The sequence below is a fragment of the Python bivittatus genome, unplaced genomic scaffold (assembly GCF_059951505.1).
Source record: "Python bivittatus isolate LINGU-HERP-01145 unplaced genomic scaffold, Pbiv_v1 ctg000350_np1212, whole genome shotgun sequence".
Lineage (NCBI taxonomy): Eukaryota > Metazoa > Chordata > Lepidosauria > Squamata > Pythonidae > Python > Python bivittatus.
In genome coordinates this window covers 39,323,548-39,348,735 of record NW_028277074.1, presented here as the reverse complement: position 1 = coordinate 39,348,735, position 25,188 = coordinate 39,323,548, and the positions used below count along the sequence as shown (strand labels likewise).

Below are 25,188 nucleotides of genomic sequence, written 5' to 3'. Positions count from 1 at the left end.
TATTCCTAAGATGACAATGAGTAAGAAGCTTTTTTCTCTGATGGTCCAACCTCTAGAATTCTTTTCCCAAGGCTTCCTAACTTCTTGGAAGTTGTGATTTCTTTAGATCTGAGCATGTTTCAGAAACATTTAAATTCTGCAGGAGAAACTGACCGGCCACGGTCCCTCTTCCATTTAAAACTTAAATGTTATTAATGCACTTCCAGTAGATCCTCTTTTTTTTAAAAAATAAAAGATTAACTTTACTTTTTCATTCTGCTCACCAAAGTAACTTTTAAACCACTCAATTCCTGTAATATGATTCAAGATATCCAAAATGCTTTTTTTATTAATAGGCAAGATTTTTTCTTTGACAGTTCCTTCAGAAATTATTGGTTTCTTTATCACACCAACAGAAAGGGAAAATTCCACAACATGGTTGTAGATTTGCTTTCCATTGATTACTGGGCAGATCCAGTTGATTAGGAACTGGAGTGATAGTCATCTGGTGTTCTGTCACTGCTTTTTCAGCTTGGCTTATAATGGTGTCAAAACGTGGTTCAGAAGTTGGGGAGAGTGGGGTGGATTCTGAAGGGTCTTTTAAGAGGTCAAAAAGCAAAGGCGGGTTATGATAGGTTACGTCGTCTCCAGAACATGGGCATAGGATTTTTCCATAACATTCTTCAGCCCCGTTTGGTTGCAAGTTTGGAGTCACATAATGGACCTTCCAGAGAGCTCCATCTTTTGCCGGGGGAGGGGAGGGGAGGGGAGGGGAGGGGGGCAGAGAGAAAGAGAGAAAAATAATTTAAAAATGCAAAATTCAACATGATTAAACAAGACAGCTTTTCTAAAGTTTTTCCATCTTAAATCACACTTTGAACTATTTCAGCAAATTGTGCCAGATACTATGAGTACCTTGTTGCCTTTGAAAAAGTTTTCTCTAAAGAACAGTAGAACTCCACTGCTCTCACTTCAAAAATGTGTTTGCTATAAAAATACTCTTTATATTGTTAGAAACAGTCAGTTGCTTGATAGGTGGTGTCTGATGGCTGCAGCAAGATACTTCTGAGTCTGTCCCACAGTTTTTTCAAGCTGAATATTAAAATACAGAGTACAGTATTGTATTCTGTATTTGCATAATACAGTTAGAGATGCAAAATTTCTGGAAAGTTTGAAGTAACAGAGTTTCATTTTTTCTTTTTCAAAAAACAGAAATGTAGGGGAAAATGGAAAAAAATACAACACCTAAGCATTTTCATCTCCCAGAAACATAACATCACTTTGTGGCTCATGCCATAAATTTACTACTTGATTTGTTTATAAAAGTATGTTTGATATTAAAATTGAGAAGTATAATTTATTTATACAATAACTTTATTGATAAAATCACTTTAATTTTTTCTCAATGAAACGATAGCCTCCTGAACTCTAAGAAATGTACCATCTTCTTATTTTTACATGTTTAGGAGAAGCAAACAGCAAAAAGTTAATGTCAAAAACCAAATAATCACCTTTGTACCAAAACAGATATTTGTACATTTCGACTTTTATCTTCCATTATGTTAAACAAATAGGAAAAACACTTATTTTCAGGGATGGGGGAACAGAGAAAAGGTAATGCAAAATATTTGAGGCTCACATACCGACTTGTGAAATATCCTCTAAAATCTCTCATTTTTGAAAACTAATTTACTATACTATTAACAGTTTCTACGTATTTTGGTTTTGTATCATTTTTTTTAAAAGCTGAAGGAGATTTTTTTTTTTTGCTTTGAAATAAGATGTTACCTTACATGTTAGTTTATGTCATAATTTGATATATTTCTGAACGTCCATCAATCTGTTTACATATTATCCATTTTAATGAAATATTAGGAACTCTTTCATTGTTTAGGGTTCAGGAAGAACTCAGGACATTTAAATTCTGGCTCTCCCCCACCCAAGGCCTGTCGTTGAACGTTTCTGTACTTGCAGCCTTTCCACCTTCTCCCATTTCTATCCCTCACATCTTCAACTACATTTTATTTTTTATAAATGGGTGGTGGTTCAGGTCAGCTTGGGAAATACAAACCTTGATTTGTAGTGCAATCCTATACATGTTTTGGGCAGTATGTCTAATTATTATGTGAATGATAGAACTAAAGTACTAAAATATTCTTTCTCATGCGATAAATTCAATCAATACTGTTCTCACAGCAATTGAGGCAACATCTTCCATTTCTTGTTCTATATAACAGGCAATCAGCATATAAAATAATGGTTACATAACTAAACAGAGACTTTTCCAGGCCACAGCTGGTATACTTAACTCTTAAGATCTGGTTATTTTATTCCTAATTCCACAAATGCGAAATAATTGATCAGTTTCATGCACAAATGGCCATAAATTAAGAACAATCATGTTATCAAAAGCCAATATTCTGTTTGGATACTCTCCAATTCCTTCAATGTTTACCAAGCTATTTGATTATATTCTTCATAGATGCTAGCTTTTAATAATTCTAAACACAAAAATTTGAAATGGCTGTTTTTAGGCCTAGCAAGCTTGGGTACGTTTTCCCCTCTAGTGGATCATTTTATAATGCACAGAGTTTTTAGTGAGTAAAGCAGTCCAACCTGGGAAGCTACATAAAATATAAAAACTTGATAATGCAAAAAAAAAAAAAAAAAAAAAAAGTAGGTTTCTTCATCTGTTATTCCCATTATATTTTAGGAACAAATATAGGTTTGACATTATCAATGTGTAAATTGAATTGATTGACACAGCTATACCTTTTGTTGTACTACCAACAGAAATTCGTAACCATGGCCTGCGTTACTTGCAGAATTACCTCTCCCTAAGAGATACTGACTAACTTCACCTTCCTTGCATTCCACAAAAGCGGTGAAAAGCATCCTGTTCTTAATATATATAGAAACTTACATGCAGACGGATTAAAATAATCTTTTGAAACTAATGTATTCATCCTAAGTACTGGCTGAGTTTGTTTGCTTGTTTATTTATTGGATATGTTCAGGCTGCCCAGCTCCAAAAAGACTGTGGGTGGCTTACAATATGTCTAATACGTAAGTTTAAAAACACAACTAAAAACCATGTAAGTGCCTGGACTAAAACAACACTGCAAAAAAAAAGAGTTGAAATGATTATTACTATGTATGCTGCCCAGAGTCACAATGTGAGATGGGCGGCTATACAAATGTAATTAATTAAATAAATAAATACATACATACCTACATACTTTCCATCATCCTTGGGTCGGCAGAAAATTACCCAAGAACAAAATTTGCTGTCCCTGTTGCTGATTTCTTCCCTGCCTCAGTTGTCTGAGTTCTCAGTACTATCAGTCAGCTGACTGCTTTCCAAGATAATGGGTGCGAAGGGCTCTTCCACAGCTCAGCCTTTCAGCCGGCAGGAAGCTATAACCATATCAAGTTCTAGCCAAAAATCACATCAAATTTCAGCCATGGCAAAACTGTGGCAGGTTCTTGTCTGTTTATGGGGCAAAAGGCTACTTTAATGCCAGTACAGCTGTGGATAATTTGAACCTGCCTCAGGTATGGCTTGGGAATAAGATGAAAGCAACGTCATAAGGACATAGAAGAAAAATGAAGTATCTGGGCCGTGTTTGTGCCTCGGTGAAGTGCGAGTGGAGAAAGATCAAGATCAAATAGATTTTACGTACCTTGAGAGTGCCTTTTGACAGGGTCAGAATAATACTGTACAGCTAGCCAAAGTTAAACTGGATGGGCTGGGGAATGAGTTGAAGGGATAAAGTACAAAATTTTTTAAAAAATGCTGGGCCATGTTTAGTTCACGGTTAGGTAGAGATGAGAAAAGGACTTAAGTATGGCTAAATCTAGGTTCAGCCCAGTATTAGTATGGTGAAACTGTGGATAAGGAACAGGGACATCTTGGGGGTGGGGCAGTCAAAAAGTCAAGATAGCAGGCACAACTGTAGAATCAAAGGCCTGCTCTTCTAAGATACATCACAGTAATCTAAAAAGGGGGTGGGACTTTGATCCTGTGGTCATGCCAGCCATCTTGACTTTTTTGACCCATCCTGGGATATTTCTGTTTTGGAACAACACATTATTATTTTTTTAGCGGATATGGAGCCGTTAAATAAAACATACCTTTCAAATATAAGACAGCCTTCCATTTTCATTCCCTTTCTCTAAATAATTCAAAGGGCTGGTTTGAACTTCTTTACACTGAGTCTCTTTGAGCAGTGGGGTGTAAATAGTATTTTATTTACCAGGCTTTTAGCAACTTTTAGAAAAAATCCTAAACTTGTTAGGGAGTACATTTCAGTGTCATAGACTTTATTTCTGAGTAAATATGCATTTTATTGTTCTGTAAATATTTAGGGTTCTGCTTAAACATGATATACTGTTCTGATAATGTTCCAATTCACTGAACCCTGCGGTTTAATATTTTGTGTGTGTTGCTATCTTTTAAAGGTTTTATGTTTCAACATTGTTTTAATATTATTTAACTTGAAATTGCAAACTGCTTTGATTTTTCTTCTGTGAGCAAGTTCTTAATCTTCCAACATATACAGTATGCAGGATTTCAAAATCTGAACTCTGAAATTTCACCAAATGTTGACAAAGAATTTTGCAAAGCCTCAAAGAATTATTTAAAAAGTTTTTAAACATGCATGGAAGCTGAGATTCAACCCAATACCAAATGTCTTGTGTGCAGCCCCAGACGTAGAATATCTTTACAACTGACTTGAAAAGTTTGTCTGAGAAATAAATAACTACTGCTGGGTTGGCATTATTCATTTTTTGCACAAAATATTTTATGACCCCCCTAAATAAATATACTATAGGAAAAAAGCTTTATACTCACTCTCCTTCTCATGCCAACGCACTGCATGTAAATGTGTCCCACAGTAATGAAACATAAATTCATGCTCTGAGCGCTGAACAGTTCCCAGCAGTAATGCTATCTGGTTCTTGCCATCAATTATCCTTTTAGAAGAAATAAAGTTTAAGTCCATTAATTGATTTAATCTCAGTCTTGATCATTGATATTTTGACAAGAAGTTCGGATCAGAACAAAAATATAATGTTTTAGATTTTGGTCACAATGCTACATTGTCCTTGAGAACAATACTACACAGAGACAGGGATGTACCATTAAGGGAAAGAATGTGGATTTAAGTACATATACATTCTAACATGCTCACTTAAGGGCTTATGACAATAATAAAGATTACAATTTTGCGTATTTTCCTTAGCTAAAATTCAGTGTCTCTCAATCCCTTTTAGGACAATACTTTATACCTGTCTTGTGGCACTGGTGCCCCAGCCAAATGAGCCACTGTGGGGAAAATATCCATCAGGCTTGTGGGTTCATCAAGGATGGTATTAGCGGCGATCTTTCCTGGCCATCTAACTATTCCAGGCATACGGATTCCTCCCTCCCAACCACCCATGCTCTTTCCACCTGCAGCGGAGGCAAAAGGCATCATTAAATCTTAAATTGAAATTACAATCTTGCAGCATTTCGCCATTCAGTTATTTAATGCATTGATAATAAAGCCTAGATCTCAAGGACAGCTGAAAAAGGAAGAGAGGTGACACCACTAGATCCAATCTCCTTCTGAATTAAAGACTTTTGCACACACAGAACAATGAAAGCATCCATCCATTAGGCAAGTTTTCTTTCTGATGTTGGCAATTATCCTCTGCAGGGTATGCCTGTAGAATTCAAATATAAGATCTGATTCTTCATGCATCTCTCTTTTCTTATTTTGTGGGACCATTTCTGAATAGGACCAGGCCTTCTTCCTTTTATCAGCTGAACACATATGAATACAGAAGTTGCTCATCCTGCGTCAGAACAGTGGTTCACCTAACTCCACACAGTCAACATTGATTAGTAACCTACTAATCCCAGAAATACACAACAGACTGCGAAAGACTACAAAGGATCCAATCCCAATGAGATATAACCTCAAACATATTGCTGAAGAATATACATGTAAGACTGAGGTTCAAAACAGATACAAAGACCGGGACCTTGAAGATGGTGTTTGAGCAATTGTGGGGATATGCTAAATGATTGTACAAAAGAAGCTGGAAAGCACAAAACCAGAAACAGTAAGAAATAAAAGGACATTCTGTCTGTCAAATAAAGCCACAGAAATAGCTACAGAAAGAAGATTGGTGAAAACCAGAGGAGGTCCTGGGAAAGCCAGAGAGCTTAATGCAAACTTCCAACAGCAGTGTCATAATGAACAAGCATAAAGAGGTTTTAATGATGGAACTTAATGTTAACCAAATATGGAAGAAGTACACAAAAATCTGAACAAGAAGGCCAACTCAGATGACGTTGCATTTGAGAGAGAAGAATTTGAGGAAAACCAATAGTTAGAAGGGCTATAAATCAACTGGCAAATAAGAAAGCCCCAGGGGAACATGAAATCCCCATAGGGCTGTTAAAGAAGGCCAGTGTGGAAGCAACAAAGATCATGACAGCCTCTGCCAACAAATATGGAAAAAACCAAACCAAACCAAACCAAAACAACAACAACAACCACCCAGCATGGAACAAAGACTGGAAACATACATCTATATCCCAATCTCTAAAAGGGGAGATTTAAAGAAATGCTTTAATTATAGGACAATAGCCCTAACAATGGGCAAAAACAGATTGGGGAATCTGTATAAAGTCATGAAACAATTTGACATCTCTATTAAGACAAAAGTTAGAATGAGTCATTCACTGTTTTTTCTATTATTATGTACAGATGTGAGGGATGAACTCTGCAAAAGATGGACTCCTTTGACATATGGTGCTGATGGAAGCTACTTTACATGTCTTGGGCAACCAAGAAGAACAAATGTCCAATACTAGAGAAACCTGAACTTCATTGGAACAAGGAATATGAAAAAAAAAAAACCCAACCATACTTTGGACACATCATGAGGGGTGATGCATCTATAGAAAGGATGATAATGCTGGGCAAGATAGACAGGAGAAGAAAAGGGGGCCAACAGTGCATGAGGCGGATAATTGAAGTATTGGAAGCTACAATTAAGAATATAAATACAATACAAAATACTTTAATGACCAAGTATAAAAAATATACAAGGAATTTGTCTTCAGTGACGAACAGCAAGATCAACGGTGCATTTGGATAGCAACGGGAAATTATTATTAATAAATAATTATTAATTAATTAATTAGAATAAATAAATAAATAAATAAAATTAATAAATTATTAAAATTAATAAGTAGCAACAATAACACTGCCCCAGTAAAATAACTTTTCCAAAGGGAGAAGCCACTGTCCAGTACATATCAGGTCATATAGTATTTAACAGAGCAATGGCACAAGGGAAAAAACTATTCCGATGTCTAGTTGTTTTAACATATGGTGCTCCTTCAAGAAGAACCTTCAAGAATTGTGTAAAGTGGCAAGAGACAGGACAGTTTGGCGCTTTTATCCATAGAGTCACCAGGAGCTGGCTATTACTCGATGGAACATAACAACATTTTACAGGCAAATTTCAAAATACTGTAAGGTTTCCTGTCTCTGAATGATTTTTTAAAGAACTACTTTACATTAATAAAACTTGATCCATCAGTGCTGAATGTTCTGCAGCCCACACTGAGTCTTACCTTTGAATATACCATTCCATCCACCCAGCCGTTCACCCCATTGCATATACATACTTCCTCCATTATCTGAAGTAAAGTAAGTAAAAGTGTCATTCGTCAAGCCCTCTTTGTCAAGAGTAGCAAGAATTTTTCCTGCAGGGTTAAAAAAAAAAAAATTATCAGCAAATAGAAGATATAGCAATAACATTAATATCTGAACATATAAAAAGAATTAATATGCCATTAGCTACATATCATGAAGCTGACTTTTGGCTTTTATTAATTCTAAAATAAACATGGAGGTTCTTCAGCTGTTTTCTTCTTGAAATGCATTTCTCCCATTGGGGTTAAAAAAAAAGGGAGTGGGGAACAGTTGCCAATAAGTACCAGTAAGGGTCCCATTTTTAACTTCTGCATGTGAAGATCAAAGTAGCTTGTTTAACCCTCCATCCCCACTGATGAATGTTCCTACAAGCAAAAAGAACATGCCATCTGCATGGTACATGTTTACTACCAGATCATAAACATACATATTGTACATTCACAAGGTTATTTAAATGAACATAAGATAACTCTCCGTCCTAAAATCACAAAGTCAAATTGTCTCAGTTAAAGAAATTAGGGGAACTGCTTTCTATCTATCAAGACACAGTGAAACGTCTTTCTTCTCTGATTCTATAGACCAGGGTTCCTCAACCTCAGCAACTTTAAGATGGGTGGACTTCAACTCCCAGAATTCCCCAGCCAGCTTGGCTGGCTGGGGAATTCTGGGAGTTGAAGTCCACCCATCTTAAAGTTGCTGAGATTGAGAAGCCCTGCTGTAGACCACTATGCAAAATTTGGCTTCATGTATGTCTTTGGGTGATATCAAACAAACAAACAAACAGGTTGTGTGACATCTTGGTAATGCCAGGAAGACATCAGGAAGAAGTGGGGCAATGAGAGAGTGGAAGATATGTTCTATTGCTTCAGCATGTCCCACCCTGCAAGAACAACTCTCATCATTTTTTTTCCCATTACTTCCCAAATAGTGTTTACCTGAGATCTCATCCTACCTGGACCAGCAGACTGCCACATCACCCACATACTAGGTGTTTGTCTGCAGTCTTAGGTGATAGAGATGCTGACCATTCATTTGTTCAGCTAAGGAGCTAATACAAAGGTTAAACAGTGTTGGACCAAAAGATGCCTCTGTTTTCCGCTTTTCAAGGTCATATAAAAAGCTGACATTTCCTTTATTTTACTCTTATTGGTAATATTGTGATTAGTGTAACCAGTCGCTGATCTCACAAATGTCCCAATTTTTCCCAGAGTTTAGGCCTTGGGACTGAATTAAAGCAGCTTTAAATCAATAAATACCACATTGAAGGAACCGCTGGGGATACTGGCATTTCTCAGACATTGTGCTGCTCTATAATTGATCCTGCTCTTCAAATTCTGCCTGTTCTTCCGATAGTAGCTTTTCTCCTTTATCTACCCCTGTAATAGTCAGTGCAAAGGTTTGGCATACAGTCAGCTGATGGTGATTTAGAGAAAATAGAAAGGTAATTGGCTGGGTCTGCTACATTTTCTCAAGTATGATTAATGCAACATACAGTTTGATATCAGTAGACACCTTCTAAATATACATGTTTCTTGCTGTTTCTTCTGCCATTTTGTTCTGCAAAAATTAGATTTAGCTATATTTGTCTTTCTTACCCTGAAAGGAAATAACTGGATGAGTATGTATGGAAGATTATACAAAGGGCTTTCTGTCAGGCAGAAATTCTTAAAGAAACACAGGTATAGAAGAGGGATTCATATATTTTGTTCCCAGTCATTTGCAGATAAGGTACAAAACTAAAAACTATTGAAGATATTGAAGACATTGAAGATATTGAAGATCAATAAAAAGAAAAGGGCTCTAGGAAAGTTATTAGCAACTTTAATTACTTACCAACCATCCAATCCATCTCTTCAACATTGTCTCCATATACACCATGCTGGCTTGTTCCACGGAACAGTTTGGTGCTATAACATGGTATGTGGACATGTAAGAATGAAACAAAAAGGAGGAATGGCTTTTTTTTGTTTCTGAAAAAAAAAAGATAAAATAAATTAAAGGTTTTCTTCCCATTAAAGGTATGTCATTTAGCCAAGTGGAATTAATAGATGACCAGAAAAGTTTGAACACTATTATATGACATCAAGCCCATATGTTACAATTTCTACCACAGCCTATGTTACTGTAAACACACCAGTTGTTTATATTTGATGTACAAGAAAAATTAGGAAGGCCTAATTAAACCCACCCTCATGCACTTCAATTTTAGCAAAAACAGTTCCCCCATAGTCTTCTAAAAATGTAGTTAAGAGGAGTCGGGGCTCTTGTTAACCATCTTTAATTTGAGCACTGAATATACAGCCCACTTCTGAGCATGTTCAGGCAAAAATAAGGCCTGCACTGTTCAGTGAAGTTTACTTTCTAGTAAGTGGCTGGCAGGAAAAGTTATCAGGATCACTTGTAATTTGGACATTGCAGTGTTTGTGGTCCAGGACAGCATTCAGATTGGGAGTTGCCTTTCTGTGTCCTAAAGTGGTAGGCTATGATTGCATGGTTACAATGGCCATCTTGACTTTTCGAATCCCCCCCCCGCCCCCCTGACACCACTGAAAGTTACATTAGTCTTATTAATAGCATATATGAAACCCCAAAAAAGGAGAGAATAGAGTGCATACAGAAATGTGCTTATTCCGGGTCATGATTACACACTCTCAGAATTTTTAAAATTCTGTTTTAAAAAGGGGATTACAATAGGGACTTTTCAATAAACCAGGACTAATTTCAAATTTTATAATCAGCTAGTAGGCTAAAAAACTGATCTATTAGTCATGAAATTGTAATTGTACAATTACCAGAACGTACAACTCCAAGCATTACCATCAAAACAGTGTGCATAATATTTTGTTGGGCTGAGGGCTCAAAACGTAGCCCCTGGAATGAACTTAAAAGATATTTAAGAAGATTTATGCCATCCTTTCAATATAAATCCAGTAGAGAGGACTGTTTAGAAAAGACTAATCATAATTACAGAGTTATACAGAGTTATGCATAATATACCTGAAGCATTTGGGGCTTGCAAAGCTTAGACTAAGCATTAATTATTCTGGTTGCTGATGTTGGTTCAATGCTTAATTTATGATTACATGCGCAGGGATATGATTATAGGTTTTCCATAACTTTTGCCCAGGGAAAGTGCAAGATAAAGTCATATTTGAGATTCAAATTAATCCTTACTACAGGTGTAGATAAATATCCCTGGTCATATTAGCTGAATATCCCTTTGGCTGAAATGCAGCAATATATCTGTGAAAGACTCAGATCCTTAACATTTCAGCAAAACTGCATTCAGTGACTGGAAACAACCACATGATATTAGCATAAGGTGGTAATTTGAAGTCCTTTTATATCTTCGAAGGTAATTTCACACTATTTTCACACCATTGATAACAGAAGTTTCAAATAAGGCTATAGTAAAATATGTAACTACTGAAATATGCAAAACGGTCCAATTAGAATGTTCCAGTATCAAAACAGGCACACCAAGAGAACATTCATGTTCTGTAGGCTGTATCTGAACTTGAGACAAAACATACTGATTTCATCTGGTCCTTGAAACCAAAGAGGGCCATTGCAAGCAACACTGAATGAGATGATTGGCCACTGGGTTTGCTGGTCATTATTCTTTTCTTCCCTTGAATTGTTTGCAGCCTAGGCAGTACAGCAACAGGGACTGGTTCCAGGGACATCTGCAGGATGGCAGGTGAAGGGTCAAGATAACTGGCTGTGACTGTGTGCCAGAAACCTTGTCTCCTTTTTGCAGGTGTTGCAAAGGTGTTGTACATGTGTTGTGGACACCTTGACTCTTTTTGCTCTTCTCCAGTGGAGGGCCTTGACTAGTTCCACTGTACTGCTGTAGGCTGCCTTGACTAGTTCCTTGCTATAGCCTGCTATAGGCTGCCTTGATTAGTTCTGCTGTACTGCGGTAGGCTGAAACTGCATGGGGAGATGAAGAAATGGAGGCCAAAAGAAAAGCAGCAGTGAAGAAGCATGTCTTCTGGAGAAATGTTCTGGCTGCTAGGATGCTGCATCTCCACTTAGAAGTGATCTGGATGGCTGATCTGAAGCATAAGCATTGACAAAGAAGGCCTTCTGCTGTCTCTGTAATAATGAGTGTGCTGCCTTTTTAATTTTTGGTCCTTTGCTATTGGGGAATTAGCATTCAAGGCTGCATTGTGTTTTGTTCTGTATTGTCCTTCCTTTCAATGCAATTGTCTCAAGGGGTAAAAGAATGCATGTTTATGCATGCATCGTGCGCATTACACAAGGGCTGCTAATGCAGTTGAGGTTTTCAGGTGGTAAGATATAGATGATAATATTGGTTTATTGAACTTTAGTCTGGGTGCAGTGAGTACTATATACAGTACATACTCTGTCTAATCAATGTTAAGCTTTCAAGAACATGTTAAAAATGCAAAGACTATGGTAGTTTGTTGAATGTTGCTGCTTGAAAAGTTTTTGTGGTTATGAATGTTATTCATGGAACTATTTTAAGCACCTTATTTTGTAGCCAACCCTGTTAAAAATGTGCCCAGAAATCAAATAAGATGTCCTGTATGTGTTAGTGGATAAAAAACAACAGAACAGCCACTGGTTCCATTGTTGTTCTTGAGTAGCAGTGTCATTTGTTTTAAAAAAATAATTGCCCTAGACAATGTTAGATAGATTGGCTAGTATGGATTAGTTAATATGGATGGCTAATACTATTTATTTATTTTTCAAATTTACATATGTTGCCTAGAGTCACTTGTATAGTGAGATGGGTGGCATATATACATTTGAAAAATAAATAAATAAATATTGTTATTTTTATTATTTGTGGTCCTGCGGTGAAATACAAGGGGCGGGGTACATGTTGCAAGATGTCTACAGTTTCTAGGGCTGAATACTGGACACATTTTGAGTTTTGTTCCACATGGACACAGAGAATAACATCAACAGTGACTCTGCTCACTGCCCTCATCCAGACTTCCTGTCTGGATTACTGCAACGTGCTGTACGTTGGGCTGCCCTTGAACAGCACTCAGAAGCTTGAACTGGTGCAGAATGCAGCTCAGTGGGTAGCAAATGGCATCAGGTATTTGGCACATGTAACACCGCTGCTTTGTAAGCTGCATTGCTTTTCATTGTGTTTCCGGGTGCAATTCAAAGTGCTGGTTGTCACTTTTAAAGCCCTTCATAGCTTGGGACTGGGTTATCTGAGGGACCGTCTTCTCCCAGTTGTTTCTACCTGCCCGATCCGGTCTGGCAGATGGGCGTGCTCCAGATCCTGTCAGCCAAGGAATGTCGGCTAGTGGAGACCAGAAGACATCCCTTTTCTGTCATAGTGCCCGCTGTCTGGGATATCCTCCCTCCGGAGATTAGGATGGCCCCAACACTGTTGGTCTTTCATAAGGCCTTGAAGACTTGGTTATGTGCCCAGCCCTGGGGCCCCGAGTCTGTGAAGGGCCCCATTTCCTGGTTATGTTAACACCTCTGGATTGTGATATATTTCTCAGCTGCTGTATGTATTTAGTGTTGTGACTGTAATTCAGTTTTTAATTGATTTTATGATTGTCTGCTGCCCATAGTCACTTGTTTGAGATGGATGGCCATACAAATTGAATCAATCAATCAATCAATCAATCAATCAAACAAGCACATGTTCAATATTATAGGAGTATTCTACTGAAGTTGGATAATTTAATTAGTTACCTTTCAATAAATGAGACGGCTTCCTTCACTGTCCTGAAAGCCGCATCCTCTAGCTTCAGTGGTTGTTGAATGATTTCATGATTTCTGAATATCAGACATCTCCAGGATTGCAGAATTAAATAATAGGCAATATTGTAGATAATATAGAGAATGCCACACAAGATAATGAAGAAAACTATTTTCCATTTCAAAGAAACCAAACCAATAATCTTTCCAGTCAGAAGAGTAAACAACAAAAGGGCAACTATTTGAATGTGAATTGGACCATCTTTTAATCTAAACTGAGAAGATTCCCAACTCAGACAGTCATTCTCAAGAGTGAAAGGATCACCGTAGTAATAATCAAAGCCATTGTGTAAAGGATGGTGGCAGTGGTCATTGTGGGATTCACAGTTCAAACCCAGGTGCCATTTTCCTGAAAATATAAACACCAAAGTGGTTCTTAAACAGCTTTGCAAAAATAGATTCAATATTTATGTAAAAGGATTAATAATTAATTTTATAATCATTTACTAGAAATGACACATGCTCAAAAGGGAAGACATAATATAGTGAAGCGGAGAACGTTTGTGGAATGCCATTCTTAGCATCTACAGCTAATAGAGCCTGTTCTGAATGATGCTGACAACTGAAGTTCAGCAATATCAAGAGGGATCCATGCTCTCCAGCCCTGGTGTAAGTCAGTTCAGATCCAGGTAGAAATCTTACTGGTTCCATGGGATTTTTTTCCCCTTAGGTGAATATGCCCAGCATTGTGTCCATTTAGAAGGGAGTTATTTGACTTCTATTTAATAAAGGGAAACCATATTTTCAACTCTTGATCCTAATGTAGTCTTCATTTTAATCTTCTTAACACAAAAACTATCCAAAATAGAATTAAGATCCATATATGACAAGATGACAAAAACTTCATAAAAAACAGATGGATGAGGTACACTAATTATAAATGGAACATATGGAAGCAGAGCCAACCTAACATTAGACCAGCAAGAGAGCTGTTTCTCGCAGCAGATCTGGATACTGTGAAAGGGTAGTAACTTGTTTATCTTGTATGCTGTTATAATTGAATTCTTGCTGCTAGGAATGAAGAGAAAAAATTATAAAATATTGTGCCTAAATTAAGTAGGTAGATTTATTATGCATTTTGCTTTGGGATCAATAAGATATTTACTACTTTGCCTTGATCAACCTGATATATACATATACCTAATTGAATCTAGTATCTAGACAGCACTGTCCAATGGCTGTCAGATCCCAAGAATACGGAATAGTATCTTAAGTCAGGACCAGGGTATGTAATTAATAACCATATACACATACCAATGTATTTTATACTTTTGAATAGGAAGGGTAAAATCTGTCCAAAGAAATATAACTTGTTGCATCTTGAAATGTTATTCCTTCACCTGGAAAACTTGGGGAAAGGAATTAAAATCTGAATTGAAGTCAAACCGTGAAACCTGACATTATCCACACATATGGAGAAAAACACGTTACCTATTAAGCCAGTAGTGTAGCCTTGCTGCTGTAATAACGTAGCAAATGTGGTTTCATTTCTGGGCAGCCCTCCTATGGTACCAGGCCCTGACTTGACACGTCGCTCAGTTGTGGCTGCCATGCCTAAAATATCAGTAGGAGAAAAAATGAGTGCCATCTTTGTCCTATCCCATCCTTATCTCCAGGGTTGGAAATGGCAATCCATGTTGGGGGAAGGACTTATTTGCAAGAAACTCTTAGCATCAGATAAGCCTGGTGAGATTGTTCTGCAAATCCCAGCAAAGAGCACAGGCACAAACTGAATATATCAGTCTGGCCTTCAGAAACTCTCCAATACCTCCAAGCAAAAGGAACTCTATCCACTGGGAAGTGAACCTGGGAAATCGGTGGTGAGTTAGTGATACTGAATGTGACAGGCTACAGGAGATCATGCCGCTGTGTGATTCCATCGCAGATGCACTGAGGCAGTCAAGGCACCCAAAACTTTTGTTTTAGTGAGCTAATAAGCAAAAGCTGACAGTAGGACTGACTGTAGCTTAGTTTCACACAGGAAGACTTTCTCATAGAAGACAATTAATGGAGCTGAGCTGGTGAAGAAAGATGGAACTTGGATGGAAGAAAATTTGCTGGCAAACCTAGAATAGATCTAGGGAGCATTAGCTGTTGAAGCCTCTTGGTTTCAAGGAAAAGTAATGATGTCTGGGAAGAATTGATGCCTTTGAACTGTGGTGCTGGAGAAGACTCTTAAGAGTCCCCTGGACTGCTAGGAGGTCAAACCAGTCAATCTTAAAGGAAATCAACCCTGATTGCTCATTGGAAGGATCGATAATGAAGCTCAAGCTCAGATACTTTGGTCACCTAATGCGAAGAGAGATCTCTTTGGAGAAGACCCTGATGCTGGGAAAGATTGAAGGCAAAAGGAGAAGAGGACGGCAGAGGATGAGATGGTTAGATAGCATCCCTGAAGCAATGAGCATGAAACTGAGCAAACTCAGGGAGGCAGTGAAGGACAGGAAGGCCTGGCGCAATATGGTTCATGGGGTCACGAAGAGTCGGACACGACTTAACGACTAAACAACAACAAATGATGTCTGGTGATCCCGAGATGAACTAGATAATGTTAGCCTGCTAAAGGGGTATGCTTTGAGGAGAAGCCAGGCCGACTCTCAGAATTGGAATAGAGCATGATTTGGAGCAAAATGCTGAAGATTGGGACTAGGGTAGGCAGAATTTTTTGGCACAGAGGCTCTGGCGGGAAGCCAGAAGACCAAAACATGAGACCAAGTTCTATCTCCCCATTGTGTTAAAAGAGAGAATGTAGCAGTGTTTCCCTAGTAAGACCTCAACCTGATTTTTGGGACTACTGCATTAGGCTGAGTTCAGACTTTTCACACAGAAACCATGAGTAGTATATGAACAAGAGTTGCTGTAAGTCTGTGCTTCTTGACAGGTGACAGAACTGAGATACAAATGGAATATACAGTAGAAGTACAGTTAGGACACAACAGTGTCCATCTGTTGCCCATTATGGAGAAAAGTAGCCTTTATTCTTTGTATATCAATGGTGGTAGGTCTGCATTTCCTTTGCACGACAACATCTACCTAATACTAAATGGCATGCAGTTCTTTCTGTGAGGTGATATTTATTTAAAGAAAAAAAGAAAGTAACATCATTTGTTAAAGGGTAAATATAATAGTTAATATGCAGTATGGAGATCTGGCTACCCTTTCTAGGATTGTCCCTGGAACCAATCTCATATAGTTCTCAAGAACAGAACAGCATATTTGCAACCAAGGAAACTTCATGTCTAACATTTTCACAAAAGTCTACCAACCTGATCTGATGGGATATCTACCAGTCAGGAAAGCAGTTCTGCTTGGAGTACAAAGAGATGCTGCACTGATATGCTGAGTAAGTTTTATTCCTTCTTTTGCTAGCCGATCAATATTTGGTGTCCTAAAATGGAGAAAGAAAATGGTACCCAAATAAAATGGTCTGTCTCATCTTCAGGAATTCTTCTACCAAAACAAAACATTAGCACTTCTTTTCAGAATAGGGCCTAAAGCACTATCTCAATTTCTGAATAATATGCTGGGGGCCAAGTCCCAACATCTCCTACTGATGCTGGTCCTCTTGGACTATATAGACTATATTTCATACGCTTAACTACCAAATATTTCTGACCAGGTTACAATCCCTGGACATCATCAGTTGTGCTTTTGACTGGTTCAAGTTTGTCTTCCTGTTTTTTTGCAGTGTTGCATGGTGCATTACAGTTCTGGAATGCCCTCTTATAGCATGTGTTTCTCCATGATTAGTCCTGGGTCCTACTTTGTTTATCTTTTATATCCTTTCCCTGGGTGTGCTGATTCATGACGAGGACTTTCAATATCATTATTACGCTCATACTAAGTCTTTCATCGCCCTTAATGGCAATGCTTGGTCAACCATGACAGACTGTCTTACTGATCCTGGATGTCTTTACTGATCCTGGAAGACTTTACTGATCCTGGATGTCTTCCCATTGCCTCAAATTGAACATGGGTAAGATGGAGATTGTGTGTTTCAGCCTGATCATTCTTTACATCTTTTACCGTGTTTCTTCACTGTATGTTCCCAGAGCTTCTGGATTAGCCAAGCTTGCTCTTCCCACAACCTTGAATGATGATCAGCTGAAGACTCGATAATTTTTATTTGATGGGTATTCATAGTATCTAGTGGTTTTTGATGGAGGAAATTGTAGCTTTGTTGATTTATTATTGGAGTAGTGTTTTGGCAGGTGTTCCTGATGCCTCTTTCCTTCCTGGCTCTTACCAGAACTGTACCATTCACATTGTTGTAGATCTTCAATGTGAATCTCATGTTCTGTTACCCTGTAATTCTTGTTCCATGGTAGCAGCTTTCCAAGCCATAAGAGGTCTCACTCTGTGACGTCTTTTGTCCTTCAATCTTTGTGATAGCTTGATTGTTTTCAAAAGGGGTTAAATACTTTTTTATCTGGCCAGTGAGTTACTGTGAAGAAAGCATGGGAAGACAACAGAGAAAAGCAAGCATTGTCTAGGTTCTTCATTAAAAAAAATAAGGAAAGGGAATCCCAAACCAGATTTCCAGGGTGGTAGCTATCAAAGCAATCTTTCTTTTGCAGTTAGTCATTGCTGAAGGTGCAAAATTGTCAAATACAGTTAAACTATCATATACAATTAAGGAAGTGTTCTATCTATCTATCTATCTATCTATCTATCTATCTATCTATCTATCTATCTATCTATCTATCTGTGGTGTCAGCCTCCTGCACTAATGCATCGAATGTAAATGTCTGCAGGACAGAAGCTGCATTGGCTCACATGGAAGCAAATGAATTGCATGTACATTCATAAATCACATGCATGCATCTGGGCTCCATGTGTAACATCAGTGGGCAGCTGAGTCTGTCACGCAAAGAAGACATAGTGTTTAGAAAGACCTAAATGGGGGTTAGAAAGAAATATAATTTCCTTTTTTTTTTTTTTTTCAACCCAAGGTCTTTGTGTGGCTGATTTAGCTTTGCAAGTCAGATGTTAGTCAACACTTGCTGTTGCCACTAGGTGGCAAAACTGAATGGGACTACAGGAAAGAATCTGTTACCTTATCGATACTGATGCTCATTTCCAAGTCTGCTGGAAATACATGATTGGATATCTTAATCAAATTACTGTGATTTCTTTCTGCAGGTTTGTTTTTGAAAATTCTTGCCTTGTGTGGGTAAAAATGCAACCACCTTCCAACAATGGATTTTCTTTAAAAGGTTTCTGTTGCACTTCTTTTCTTTCTGGGTTTTTTCACCCATTTTTCTAAGTGAACAGGCATTTGTAGTACAAGAGATCATTCTCCTAAATTAAAATTTACATTCAAATCATAGGCATCTGCCTATTTGTATAATGATCATAATGCACGTGATGTCACTGCGACATGTACCAGGCACCTATGATTCATATTGCAGTACCAATTATAATACAGTATGTATCCTTTATGTAGCTTCTTTGATATTCTGCACTGATATATAATATTTTCACTATCACTTAATTCAGCTTTTCCATTATCCCTTTTAGAAAATAGTGCATTGTTCTTGAACATTCTTTTAAAAAATCTCTTTTAAACATGGTAAAAAAAAACAAAACCCAAAGATGATTTACTTTTATTGTTACATTTACCTGATAGTATCATTACCAAAGCATCCCAAATCACCATATCCAAGATCATCTGCCATTAAGAGCAAAATGTTAGGTTTTGACATGTTGGTTACCCAGAACTGGGAAAATAAGATGAAAACAAGCAAAACAGTTGGAGAGCATCTGTAAAAATAAGAGCAATGTTATCATTGGATTAGAATTTTTGAAACGTAAATGTCCTACAATCGTAACAGGTGGAGTTTTTTATTTTTATTTTTTTAGCAGGATCAATTACAGTGTGAAAGACCTTCTGATGGTTTTATTCTGATGGTTTTATTGAAATGTTACACCTTCTTCCCAACTCTTGTTTGCCTCCTTTATTAATCAGAAAATGGACTATGGCAATATTTATTGAAGGAAAAAGGTACTAATTTTCACCAACAAGATGCCTTTTCAATCAGGCAGTAATGAATTTGAAATGGATGTGGGAATTAAAGTGCCATCTTACAAGTATAGCTGAGCTTTCAATGGACAGAGTTCTTAAATGCCATCCTAAATTCCCCTGTGATCTTAAATTCCATTCTGCATTATCATACCTGGCTCTAGAAGCTACCGGATCCACATATTGCTTGTGCAAACTGTGGTATGCTCAGAAAAACTACAAATGCAGTCTTTAAATCCTTAGATTGGGGTGTCTGTTATTTTTCAGATAGAGACCTTTGAATACATGTTGGGGACAGCATTCCAAAAAGTAGGCAGGACCACAATAACACTAAATGCGATTTAATTTAAATTTATTTGTAACATATTTAAAATTATTAAAAGGCAGTCAATTCTTTCCCATGTATTTACTAATTTTTATCTCCTGTCACATTGAAAATATAGAGTTATGACTTCTGCCCTTTTTTTTTTCTTTTTCTTTCTTTCTTTTAGACTTTTATTGTATCCAACATTTTATTTAAAAGAGAGAGAGAGAGAGAGAGAGAGAGAAAGTGGTTGGTCTGCAGGAAAACCGAGGAGGAAATGAAATATCTAGACCTGTTTCAGTCAGGTTTCAGGCTGGGGTTTAGCACTAAGATAGTAAATCTACAAACACTTTGGTTGCACTTGTAGATGAGTTGTAGCAGGGATGGTGGTGGTGCATCTGTTCTTGTGCTCCTTGATCTCTCAGTTGCTTTCAATACCATGGTATCCTGAGCGGGCTCTGTAGGCTGGGATTGGGGGCCTTGTTTTACTGTTTTCCTTTCTCCAGGACTGGTTCCAGTCAGTATTTGTTAGGGGAGAGATTGTTCCCTAGGTCCCTCCTTTGTGGGGTGCTGCAGGGGTCTGCTATCTCTCCCCTCCTTTTCAACATCTGCATGAAAGTACTCAGTGAGATCTGCCGGTGTGAAATTCAGTATCATCAGTATGCTAATGTTACCCAATTATATGTTTTCATTCTGGGCCAGCTGAGGCTGTTGAGTTTCTGTCCCAGTGAATGGAGGCTGTGCAGGTCTGGATGGGGAAGAACCATCTCCAGCTCAATCTTACCAAGACTGAATGTCTGTGGGTGTTTGGGCTGCACAGACCTGGTGATATTCCATGTCTGATCTTGAATGAGGTGGCACTTCCCACAGCGGTGCACAATCTTGGGGTCTTCCTGGACTCACAGTTCCTGCTCAGTGAGCAGTTGGCAGCTGTGTCCAGGAAGGCTGTTGCACAGCTTCATCTGGTGTGCCAATTGCACCCTCTCCTAGAATGTGGGCCCTTCAGGCAGTCACTCATACCCTGGTCACTTCATAGCTTGTCTATCTCAACATGTTCTACATGGGCTATTCTTGAAGACCACCTAGAAGTTTCAACTGGTCCAGAATGCATAGGTAGTGATGGGCATACTTTAGTACAGGTAGTCCTCACCTGCTGACTGCCTTGTTCAGTGACTGTTCAAAGTTATGATTGCACTGAAAAAGTAGGTTTATGACTGGTCCCTGTAGTCACGTTGATCACGATTTGGGCACTTTGCAACTGGCATGCATTTGTGATGGTCACAGTATCCCATGGTCATGTGATTGCCATTTGTGACCTTCACAGCTAGTGTCTGACAAGCGAAGTCAATGGGGAAGCCAGCAGGAAGTTGCAAGTTGTGGCCATGTGATGTCGCACTTAATGACCCATGGTGAATCACTTAATGACTGCAGTGGAGATGACATCATAAGTCTGGTGCAGTCACATGATGTTTCACTTAACAACTGCATTGCTTAGTGACAGAGTTGCCTGTCCCAATTGCAGTCATAAGTGAGGACTACCTGTATACCCATGTAACACCTCTGCTTTTGATTGCCAGTTTGCTTCAGAGTGTGATTCAAGGTGCTGGTCATTACCCTATATGGCATAAGGCCTAATTACTTGAGGGTCTGCCTGTCTCCCATTTTTAACGGGCAGGGTTGGTGCACTTTGGATCCTTTTGATTAAACAATTTCAGGACCCCAGAAGCATACCTTCTTTGTATAGGTAGTCCATGATTTACAACCATTCCTTCAGAGACTGTTCAAAGTTACGGTGGCACTGAACAAATGGACTTATGACCGGTCCCCAAAGTTACGGTCATTATAGAGCCCCTGCAGTCACATGATCAAAATTCAGGCGCTTGGCAGCCCATCTGCACTTACAACTGCAGGGGTGTTTCAGCTCCCCCCACCCACCTATCTCCCATCTATGCCCTTGCCACCCTAGCTGACCTTTGCCATCTTCTTGCTTCTATTGCTGATCAAGCATGCCCAGCCTCATCCTTTGTGAGGCAGCTGCTGGCTGCACAAGGCTTTCTTCTGCACAAGGCTTTCTTCCCAAAGTCACGCACAGCAGCTTCCTTGTGAGACCTGGGGAAGATGACCTCATGTGGCCAGCAGCTGCCTTGTGAAGGGCTAGGGTGGGTATGCCTCATCAGCAGTGGGAGCAAGAAGACGGTAAAGGTCAGCTGAGGCAGTGGAGCGCAAGGCGGCAGGGGCTTCGGAAGGCAGGGTGGTGAGGGCAACTGCAGCTGGGACTGGGCTGGGGCAGCTGGGGCTTCCCAGGATGCTCTGGCTTTGCACCGCACTGCTGGGGCTTCCCAGGCATAGCAGCCTCACGCCATGCTGTTGGGGCTTCCCAGGATGCTGTGGCTTCACGCTGCGCTGTTGGGGCTTCCCGAGATGCTGCACCTTTGTGCCATGCTGCTGAGCAGGCTGCAGAGATGGGGGGAAATAGTCAGTAGGTGGGAGTTAAGGGAAGGCAGCCCCTTTACTGAGGATCTGGGCTGGGAGGGAGCAAGCCGGGAATGGCTTGGATTGGGGTGAGTCCTTGCCTAACAACCTGCATGTCTTGGGGTTACGACGGCAACCAAGACTGCCCATGTTTGCTGTAGCTAAGCAATATGATCACATGACATCATGCTTTACAATTGCATCACTTAATGACAGAAATTCCAGTCCCAATTGTGGTCGTAAGTTGCTCCCCTGAGGTCTAGATGGTCCCCACCCTGCTGGTGTTTCAAAAGGCCTTGAAGATTTGCCTCTTTGCCAGACCTTTGGCAAGGGTGAGTGAAGCCCCCCTTTGGTTTGCGTGGGTTTGCTTTTTCATTCCTGTTTTTTTTTTTTTTTACATCCTTGCCATCTTCTATTCTTTATTTTTGTCCATTATTTCATTTTTTCCTTGTTTTTAATCTTTTATTTGTGAACTGCCCAGAGGTGTTGGGAGTTGGGCAGCATACAAATTTAAATAAATAATAAATAAATAATAGTAATACCATAGCACGTTCAGATATTCTAATAGAGATTATTAATCAAATTTCAGACGAATTTACTATAGATTTATTTTTAAAAATTCTGAGAAGATTATGTGCCATGAAGATCTTTTTTAAATAATATATTCAGTTAAATTTAGTGATCTCCATAGATTAGCCAGAATAAATACCTGAATACCAGAGATTACTCCAGCTCTGTAATCAGTTTTTCTTGGAAGCTTTACTTCAGTCCATTGGTGGATACAAAACTCTGTTAAACACCCTGCCAAAATTTTATGGACCACCTGTAATGAATAGGCTTTGCAAAACATTTATGCAGAATGTCTGGTTTATACCTACTTGGCCATAAAATGTTATCAAAGCTATTTGACTATCAGCATTGCTAATGCTGGAAAAAATAGATAATATATCTCCAATAAAACCAAAATCCAATAATACATTCAAAAATCCACATAAAAATAGATAATACACATCCAATCCATCAAAATCCAGTTGATTTGTTACTTAATAGAACTACTCCTTTTTAAATTCCATTGATATGAATCTGATCCACCCAGTTTCTTGTAAATATAAGGAAGAACCTGGGAAGAACCTGAATTTGTTTGTTTTTTTAAAAAATACCCTATTCCAAGCGTCACCCTCTTCAATTTTTGTTTTAAACTTCTTAGGTGTATCTCTCAGTTTCTTGACATTCCAAAATATAGAATGTAAAGAATGGATGAACAAGTGAATGAATAAAGATATATAACTGTATATTAGATTCTAATTAACATTAGAAACAGTAATATCAAGGTGACAAAAAGGGACTGTTCTTATTTACCAAATTAAAACTGTCAGTTTAAAATATAATGTCTAAAGAGAATAAAAATAGCATTAAAGCTAGTAATAAAACTATAAACTTTGACTATAGAAGAATTCATAGTCGTGCAAAGAGAAAAAAGAATGAAAAAAAGAATGAGGGTGAGAGTAAAAAAGAAAAGAAATATGGAGAAGGAGAAGGAGAAGGAAGAAGCAGTAATGCTTAGATTCCTGGCAGAGAATGTTGAAACCACAACCCTACCCCATCTCCCTTCTTTCTAAGCTGAGTGTCTAGTCTATTTCAAACTTAAAATATTTCCTAAACAAAGCATCTTATACTTAATATCTGAATATAGTAAAAAAGTCTTTATAACAAGTGTACCTTTTATTGAAAAGATTGTTGTGTTCCTCCCCACCCACGCCAAAGAAAATTGGGTTTCAGGTCTTATTTTTAGACAACTGGCAGTAGTTTTAGGATCACAGAATTTCCTCACTCACTCATTTGTATAACATCACTATGTAAATAAAGTAAATTGCACCAGAATTTGGTCTGCGGCAGACAAAGTCCTTTGCACTGAGATTTCACTTTCTATTGAATCATAAACTAATCATTCTCACAACATGCTAAACCACAAAACTAACCAAAGTAAAATAAGATTAGCGTAATATGTGAATGCAACCATCAAGGCTTTAAATTTGGTTAGGTGTGGTTTGCAATCCCAGCCTTATATTAACATTATCTTCTTGTTGAGAACTTTTTCAACCAAGTCAGGAATTAATGAACTATCACAGAAGCCATCACTCTGTGTATAAAAATGACTGTAATCCGGACTCAGCTTTTCAACCTCACCTCCCATCCCTAGCTCATAAATCTTTAGCATTTATTGAAGCAGCACCAATTCAAATGCTGCCTCAAGCAACCAGATCTTTTTTGCTGTTCATGGAAAGACCATAGAAATTTTAGAAAGTTATACACCTGCTGTCCCCTCAGCTTGCTGAAAAACTGCCCTCTCTTCTCAGATAAATACATTAGAGCATGGTCCTGTACATGATTATGAAGATGTGAGGTCGATTTATGGCCAATGTATATAAAAAATCTTAAAAAGATAATTGTCATAGCAGTCTGATGTTCTTGCACACCATATATTGGCAAGGAGATTCATAGCTGCCATTACAGGTAATCCCTGGGTTAAGAATGTCTGGTTTACAGACGAGCCATAGTTAAGAATGGAGCCTATTGTAGCAAAATTCAGATTAAATACACAATGGTTCAAATTTATTACACAATACTACTTATATAGTACTATACAATAATATGTTCTGGCTTACATACAAATTCAATTTAAAGACAGACCTTGGGAACAGAACTCTTTCTTAAACTGGGGACTACCTATAGACATAGTTATAAGAACAGCTAGAAACAATAATTAAAGAATCTAACCATTACACCAAGCAGTATGTCCTATTTTAAAAAGGGGAAAAAAAATTGTCTTCAAAATGAGTATCAGAAGCTAACTCCTCACTTAAGGCTTCTCTTACCTGGAATTTCCTCCGTTGAACATGTTAAGCAGCATCACTAGGTCCACACCAGAGGCAGAA

The 25,188-nt window shown here is 38.3% G+C and overlaps 1 protein-coding gene across 1 annotated transcript; it reads right to left on the bottom strand.

The window, feature by feature from the left end:
* Positions 1-326: 326 nt before the first annotated feature.
* Positions 327-25,188, bottom strand: LOC103067924 (arylsulfatase L). Its single transcript, XM_007431420.3, has 10 exons — positions 25,129-25,188; positions 19,077-19,217; positions 16,721-16,842; positions 14,886-15,008; positions 13,389-13,803; positions 9,531-9,667; positions 7,616-7,747; positions 5,272-5,434; positions 4,835-4,956; positions 327-720 (listed from the first exon to the last, which is right to left on the bottom strand). Exons 1-10 carry the CDS (start codon positions 25,161-25,163, stop codon positions 362-364), a joined length of 1,749 nt encoding a protein of 582 aa, XP_007431482.1. The 5' UTR covers positions 25,164-25,188; the 3' UTR covers positions 327-361.